Source organism: Salvelinus namaycush, chromosome 2 (assembly GCF_016432855.1).
Source record: "Salvelinus namaycush isolate Seneca chromosome 2, SaNama_1.0, whole genome shotgun sequence".
Taxonomy (NCBI): Eukaryota; Metazoa; Chordata; class Actinopteri; order Salmoniformes; family Salmonidae; genus Salvelinus; species Salvelinus namaycush.
In genome coordinates, this window is record NC_052308.1 from 31,070,781 (window position 1) to 31,079,133 (window position 8,353).

Genomic DNA, 8,353 nt, shown 5'->3' on the forward strand with positions numbered 1-8,353 from the left:
GATGAGGAAGCAATTTGCTGTTTGGGGTAAGTAATTTTTTTTTTTTAAACATGAAATCACAAAAAAGGTGTCAGGACCCTTGTATAACATGCCATTTACAGTACATAAAAAATAGGTTGTTGGGCCTCCCGGATGGCACAGTGGTCTAGAGCAGTGCTAGCTGCGCCACCAGAGTCTCTGGGTTCGCGCCCAGGCTCTGTCGCAGCCGGCCGCGACCGGGAGGTCCGTGGGGCGACGCACAATTGGCTTAGCGTCGTCCGGGTTAGGGAGGGTTTGGCCGGTAGGGATATCCTTGTCTCATCGCGCTCCAGCGACTCCTGTGGCGGGCCAGGCGCAGTGCGCGCTAGCCGAGGGAGGCGGGTGCACGGTGTTTCCTCCGACACATTGGTGCGGCTGGCTTCTGGGTTGGAGGCGCGCTGTGTTAAGAAGCAGTGCGGCTTGGTTGGGTTGTGCTTCGGAGGACGCATGGCTTTCGACCTTCGTCTCTCCCGAGCCCGTACGGGAGTTGTAGCGATGAGACAAGATAGTAATTACTAGCGATTGGATACCACGAAAATTGGGGAGAAAAGGGGATAAAATTTAAAAAAAATTTAAAATAAAAATAGGTTGTAAAAAAAGGTTGTAAAAAAGAAAACTTCTCCTTTAATGCATGACTAATCAAATGATAAACTGTTACTGGATATTGACTCTCATTGAGATCTGTGTGCAGGTAGATATTGTGTTGACTTGTTCCGTGAATGACAACAGGTTGATCAATGTGTGTGGATATTTTTGCTCTGTACCTATACTGGGATGTATATCTACAGTAACTAAGGTTGCGGCAACGCAGGTGATGTCACATATTGCTTTGTAGCTTGGCATTGCCATGGAGAAGGAGTGGCCATCTTGTCGTTAACTGGGGGACTAATGATGAGCTGTGTACATAGATCACAGAGCAGGTCTGATGTTAATTAGAGCTCTGGGTCCACCTGCCATCATCACACATCTGGATGGAGGGAGGTGCTGATGATGTCGTGTGACCTTTGTCAACTATCACATACTGTACACCCATATACACATGCACGCTCGCTTGCACACGCACGCTCGCTTGCACACGCACGCACACACACAGCTGCACGGCCCCTCATTCTCTCACAGCCACTGTTAGGCAGTTACTGGTGGCGTCACTGCCCTCCAGTCGGGGCTTGCGTCCCTTCCTCTGTCCACCCCCCTGCACCCAGGAGTTGTGAATAACAGTTCCCCCGTTGGGCGCCGGGTCCACCTGCAGCAGGGACACCACCCTCTTCTTGACATGGGTCTTCAGCGCTTTACGCAGCTTCTGCCTGGTGAAGGCATAGAGTAGCGGGTGGAAGATGGTGGTGCCGTATGCCATGGCCAGGAAGCAGAGCCTCACACGTACCAGGCCATCGCTGGGGCCCAGACACAGTATCAACACGTTCACCATGGACAGAGGAGCCCAGCAGCCCAGGAAAGAAGAGATGATGATCAGGGACATCTTGAAGACTCTCCGCTGGCGCTCCCGCCGGTCCCGGTGGCGCCTCACGGCCCTCCTCAGGGCGATGATGGCTGACACAGAAGCCTGGACGCCTGGGCGGTCTGCCGCCGCCGCCGGTGGGGGGGAGATGCCGTCAGTGGGGTTAGGAGTCGCTGGGGTGGTGGCGCTGGGGGTGGTGGCGGCGGTGTTGGTGACCCCCGTGGCCCCACTGTCAGAGGTAACCAGGGGCATGGAGGAGAGGGGCGGGAGGGAGCTGGGGGATGGGATGAGGGGCGGGTGGGTGAGGCGTTGGTTCTGGCTGGAGGAACCTCTCCCCTCTGTGGCCAGACTCAGCTCCTTCCTCCTTTGTCTCCGCCTGCGGATCCTGCAGCCTGAGTCCTTATTGGAGGCCCGTGGGCCCCTCTTGATGTGGGTGCCGATGCGGATGTTGAGGGCCTGCAGGATGCGGGAGTATGTGAACAACATGACGACCACGGCGATGAAGAAGCAGGGCACCTGCAGGAGGAGGTGGTAGTACATGGCCAGGCCCGTGTGGTAGCCCTGCCCACCCACACATAGCAGTGTCCGGTTCTGCCTCAATGGCGGCAGGGGGTGGGAGTAGTATGGAGTAGAGGGGGTGGAGGGAGTGACGGTTAGCCCAGTGTGGTTTTGCCCAGTGGGGGTCAGTCCAGTAGGGGCTTCAGAATCAGACTCAGGTATCAGATCCCCCATGTCCATCTCCAACCCTCCTCCAATCTCGCTGTCCTCTGCGTCAGACCCTATTGAGAAGAAGTCCCCCTCCAGGAAGGGCAGGAAGAAGACGGCCAGTGATATGGCCCAAACGGCAGCCAGGAGGAGTGCAGCACGTCGCGGAGTCAGCAGCCGCGTGGCTGGACGGACGGTGATGTCGTAGCGGTCCAGGCTGATGACCAGCACATTGATGGCCGTGGCCACACTGGTGAAGGTTACGCAGGCCTCATGGAAGCAGCACAGCGTAGCCAGGCTGCCCCCGCCACTACCGTCCACTGGGAGCAGGATGATCGCCACGGTCAGCGGCAGACACAGCACACACACCAGGATGTCCAGCACGTGCAAGCTGACTGTAACCATGTTGCTGACTGAGTCAACCAGGTTGGACTGGGCGCAGTAGAGCACCAGCACGGTCAGGTTGCTGCTGAAGCCGAGCACCAGCTCCAGCATCAGCACGGTGGTGAGGGACACCTGGAAGCCCAGGGGTAAGGGGACGCTCCAGCCCTCCTCAGTCCCCGACACGTCCCCTCTCTCCAAAAGTCCCGACCCCTGCCCATCGCTGGTCTCCAGGAGGTCAGTATAGCCCTTGGTCTCCATGGACACCATGGCACTCGCTCATTCATAGCAACGGCCAAGCCAGTCCATGCCCTGCCCTCTCCTTTTCTCCTGGCTTTGACTGGACGCTGATGAGGGTGATTGACAGGTCTGCACCTCTCTGAAGTTCTGTGGAGAGAAGGAGAGAAGGAGGGTGAATAGCTCAGCTAGTATCTATCACATTTTAGCTATAGGACCTAGAGCTCCTCTTAAGCCTCCAACAACAAATATGCAGCAACCATGATTAATTAACATCCAATCACATTAACCGTTACTCTCTCGCGGGAAACCTTCACTCTTGTGCAGACATTTAGAAATGAAACATGACAATTTGAAAAATAAGCCACGGGAGTGTTTTGAGCGAGAATAAAGACGACTTTCGAGTAGTAAGACATGTATAAAAACAACAGATACCATTAATAAGAAGGGGCTAGAAGCGTCTTATATGGTGAGCTACCTAGTGGCTAGGACAGGCAAGCCCCACACTATTGTGGAGGACTTAATTCTTCCTGCTGCCGCGGATATGACTGGGACAATGCTGGGGGAAAAGGCCAAAAAAACTATACAGACAATGCCTTCATCAAACAACACTGTTTCATGACGCATCAGTGACATGGCAGGAGATGTTTTGAAACAATTACTGCTTCGCATACAAGCCAGTGAATTATATGCGATGCAGCTGGATGAGTCAACAGATGTGGCAGGCCTGGCACAGCTCCTGGTATATGTCCGTTACGTTTAGGGGGGGTCAATTAAGGAAGACATCCTCATCTGCAAACCACTGGAAACCTGGACAACATGAGAGGGTATTTTTAAAGTACTGGACAGCTTTGTGACATCAAATGCACTTTGGTGGTCAAGATATGTCGGTATCTGTACTGATGGCGCAAAAGCAATAACAGGGAGACATAGTGGAGTGGTAACACACGTGCAAGCAGTTGCTCCCGACGCCACTTGGGTACACTGCAGCATCCACCATGAGGCTTGAAAGACGTTTTCGACACTACAGTGAAAATGGTTAACTTTGTTAAAGCAAAGCACCTGAGTGATCTGGGTGTGCAATTACGTAGGTACTGTACTTTCCCGAAACGGACGACACAAACAACTGGATTCGTTATCCCTTTCATGCCCTGCCTCCAGTCCACTTACTGATATCTGAACAAGAGAGCCTCATCGAAATTGCAACAAGCGTTTCTGTGAAAATTGAATTTAATCAGAAGCCACTGCCAGATTTCTGGCAGGGCTGTGCTCAGAGTTTCTTGCCTTGGAAATCGCGCTGTTAAGACACTGATGCCCTTTGCAACCACGTACCTATGTGAGAGTGGGTTCTCAGCCCTCACTAGCATGAAAACTAAATACAGGCACAGACTGTGTGAAAAATTATTTAAGACAGACTCTCTCCAATACAACCCAACATTGAGTTATGTGCATCCTTTCAAGCACATCCTTCTCATTAACCTGTGGTGAGTTATTCACAATTTTTCATGAACAAATAAGGTTTTATATGTAAGATGGCTAAATAATGAGCAAAATGATTGATTATTATTATATTATTATTTGTGCCCTGGTCCTATAAGAGCTCTTTGTCACTTCATGCCCTGCTGAGCCGAGTTGTGACAAAAACTCATTCTTATGTTTAATAAATGTATTGTATATTGTGTGTGTGGCAGGCTTACAATGATGGCAAAAAAACAATATTTGAGAGTGTGCTGACCCTGGTGCTAGAGGGGGTACGCAGTTGGAGGTTGAATGTTTTAAGTGGTACGGGACTATAAAAAGTTTGGGAACCACTGGACTAGAGGTATGATGTATGATCAGAGCTGAGACAACAACATGTGTCATGGAGGCACTGGAAATAGTTCTAGGGGGTGGAGGGTGGTGAGAATACTTTTCCTTCTCTGAGGATGGCACGGAGTGTGTGTGTGTGTGTGTGTGTGTGTGTGTGTGTGTGTGTGTGTGTGTGTGTGTGTGTGTGTGTGTGTGTGTGTGTGTGTGTGTGTGTGTGTGTGTGTGTGTGTGTGTGTGTGTGTGTGTGTGTGTGTGTGTGTGTTTGTGAGTGCCGTGAAGTTGGAGGTGAGCAGATGGAAGTGCCACAAGCAGCACCCACAGCTTTTTAACAAGCCAATGGGGAGATATTGGCCTACAGAACTCCCTATCTCCTGTATTCTACCGCCTGTCTGTATCCCTGAACCAGTAAGGAGGAGCTGCATATCTCACTGCCCACATTCTGAGAGAGTGGGTGGGCGGTTCATCCTTACACAACATACACCCTCCATTAACTAGGTCAGAAAACATGCATACGTTATGGAAAAGTCCTCTTTTCTCAAAAAAGACTCATAAATACATATCCAGATAGGAGACACATTCAAGCACTGTTCCAATGATGATCAATCTTCATATGAGTCCAGCCAGTCTTTCTCTGCCCACAGATGAGGTGAAACATAGTCAAACCTTTTTACAAAACAAACACCCTCCAAATCTCTGTTAAATCCCACGCTTTCATTGCTTAATTTAAACCGTGGATAGCTAATGAGAGGAGAGGTTTCACATGTTGATGAGCAGGTTTCATCGTTCCTTGTTGGGGTGCGTTATAGAGCGTACAGGGCTTGTTGACATAGCCCAGGGCCAACTGAGTGTGGCGACAGTTAATAGTTTTCAGAGGGGTGCGTTGGAACATAAACAAGGCTAGTAGGAACCAGCAACACTCCTCCCTCCCCTCCATCTCTTCCCTACAACGCTCATCTGTCTGTTTTTTAGATCCAAGCCGTGCCTCCCTCCAGCTTATGTTGCCCTAGTTGGCACATATCTCCTTTTCAAGTTTGATTCTCTCACAGACAAGGTTCTGAGCCACATGTGCAGTTTGCTCAGATGTGGCTCAGAACGTTATGTAACCAAGTTGAATTGGTTAAACTAACTCCTCAGCTTGAAATACCATCAATTCTCTGGTGGACCTTTTCATGTTCAAACTGCATGAGAACACACACTTAATGAAGGGCCAAATTCATTCTGGTCAGATAAAATGACAATACAGAACTCACTTAGGGCACTTTAGTGTTGAGTGTTGAGTGTTGTACTGTTTTTCCTCTCTCCTGCATGCGTCCTATAGATAATGTCTCCTGAACCTTTCTATTTCTATACTATGGCATAAATAGTATACTATGGTGTAAATACTATAGTACTCACTCTAGTGTTTTTGCAGACTTTACTGTAGTATTTACTGTAGTATACTGTAGTATTGACAGTGGTAACTAAGTAGAAATACTTTGAAGTACTACTTAAGTAGTTTTTTGGGGTATCTGTACTTTCCTATCCTATGTATATTTTTAACTTTTATGCCACTAAATTCCTAAAGAAAAAATATACTTTTTACTCCCGTAAAAAAAGAATTACACCCAAAAGTATTTGTTACATTTCAGTGGGGTAAAAATTACACAAATATATTTTACTGGGTGACTTTCACTTTTACTTTTCTATTAAGGTATATTTACTTTTACTCAAGTATAACAATTTGGTACTTTTTCCACCACCAAGCATTTACAGTTAACTACATTATAAATACTACAGTAAAAGAAAACTAGTATATACTATTGTAATTAATGTTGTGTTTTGCATTTTGTAGTGTAGTGTTTTTGACATAGAAGTGGAAGCTTTCTCCTACAGGAGAATTATTAAATAGTGAGTTTTCCATAATCTGTAGGCAGGTAGGAAGGACTCAGACCTCGACAGATATTGCAGCACCTCTGCTCCATTTCTGGAACATGTAGGGACACAATATATGATCTACACTTAGCATGTAGGTTTCTCACTTATGGGTAGCACAAATTGGGATATGGGGGAGGGGAATGGGCAGGGTGTACGCTAAATAAACACTGTAGTATTTACTACAGTTCATAAAGTGTAGTGCTGTTGCGGACTGTAGTGTTTTTACGGACAATACTGTATTAAATACTACAGTTGGTGAGTGAGTAAGTGTTGGTCCCAACATTCTGTCTATTGTAAATAGTTCCTTGACCTCTGTTCCGTTCCAGAGTACTTTAAAACTGCTCTGGTTCAACCTCTCCTTTAAAAGACCAATCTAGTCCCCTCCTCACTGAATAACTTTAGACCTTTCTCTAAGTATCCTTTTGTATCCCAATTTTTTTTTAAAGTTATTTTCAAGCAATTGGTGGCTTATTTCAGTATGAACCAACTTATTTGACAAATTCCAGTCGGGCTTCCACTCACTTCGCAGCATGGAAAGTGCTTTATTGAAAGTCAGTAATGACCTTCTGTTGGCTGCAGATGCCAGTGAATGCTCTATTCTTTTTCTTTTGGATCTCAGTTTGACACTATTTATCATAACATCCTTGTTGACCTTGGTAACATCATCCGCAATCATAACATTCAGTTTCACTGCTATGCGGATGACACGCAGCTCTTTACCAATCAGACCAAGTGACCAAGCTAGCTTAGCTACCCTTCACAAGTGTCTTGCTGATATAAAATGTTGGATGTCTGACAATTTTCTCCTGCTCAATGATAAGAAATCAGAGGTTGTTGTATTGGGCCCACAACCATTTCCTCATGCCTAGATTACTGTAACTCTTTGTATACCTGCCTCAGTCAGAAATCACTCCATTGTCTACAGCTCGACTTTTAACAGGCACCAGGAAACGTAACAATATTACAACAGTTTTAGCTTCTCTACACTGGCTACCAGTCACTTTTAAAACAGATACAAATTATTGTATTAATCATGTTTAAGGCTAGGTTTGGTTTAGCCCTGTGATAGAAAAATTACGTATTTACCTGATTTGATTGATATTAATAGTTAGCAATTAATACTTAACAAATGGGAAGACATTTCTGTCCTACTAATGCTGTATTTCTATGGTCTCCACTCTTGTTCCCTGCAGCTAGTCTGGGTGTATGGTCACTAGAGATGGCTTGAGCAGACAAATGAGTTAACGACCTGCATTACATAGACAAGAATGTGTTTAATTAGAGATAACTTAGGAGTAGAACAATCCCTCATTGTCTCAAAATCATCCTTGCAACTGGGAAACTAAGCCAGAGTGGGGTTAAGACAACAACCCTGTGCAGATAACGACCGGATGAACCCAGAGTGGCTTATGATGCCCCTTGGCCTGGATGGGAGGGGTGGAACCAGCAATGACTAAGCATTCTTAGTGTCAGCTATATAAAGAACTCTGCATTTGAGAGCCTAAAGGTTAGGCTCTCGGCCCGTTGAACAGTCTCATTATTGAAATAATTAATCAATATTAAATGAAGATTGTTTGAAGAAATGACAAAGTCTCTCTCAGTATGAATTTCCACGACAGCCCCATCCCATATCTCAGATATTTTATCTCCATATGAGCCAGGACGCAGCCAAAGTCTAGCTTGAAAACGAAAGGAGGCCAGACATTTGCCATTAGGGTCTCTAGTGTAGATCAGACTTGCAGATTCAGAAAAGAGGGACATTATAGACAAAAACTTGATGTAATGTGATAACAAATTGTATATTTTTCACATCCTTGATGTACACAGATATTT

The 8,353-nt window shown here is 46.6% G+C and overlaps 1 protein-coding gene across 1 annotated transcript; it reads right to left on the reverse strand.

Moving 5' to 3' along the window:
• Nucleotides 1-1,123: 1,123 nt before the first annotated feature.
• On the reverse strand, nucleotides 1,124-2,830 carry LOC120021207 (G-protein coupled receptor 22-like). The gene is made up of 3 exons (XM_038964867.1): nucleotides 2,218-2,830; nucleotides 1,825-2,070; nucleotides 1,124-1,647 (listed from the first exon to the last, which is right to left on the reverse strand). The coding sequence occupies exons 1-3, from the start codon at nucleotides 2,828-2,830 to the stop codon at nucleotides 1,124-1,126; spliced, it is 1,383 nt and encodes a 460-aa protein (XP_038820795.1).
• Nucleotides 2,831-8,353: the final 5,523 nt, after the last annotated feature.

Bases quoted from the DNA above. Each gene is read 5' to 3' on its own strand.
- LOC120021207 (XM_038964867.1), bottom strand. From the start codon at position 2,830: ATGGTGTCCATGGAGACCAAGGGCTATACTGACCTCCTGGAGACCAGC. The intron at 2,071-2,217 runs TGGAGATGGACA...TGCCGCCATTGA, and splicing joins CAGCGAGATTGGAGGAGGGT to GGCAGAACCGGACACTGCTA. The intron at 1,648-1,824 runs GTCTGGCCACAG...CCACCACCCCAG, and splicing joins ACAAAGGAGGAAGGAGCTGA to CGACTCCTAACCCCACTGAC.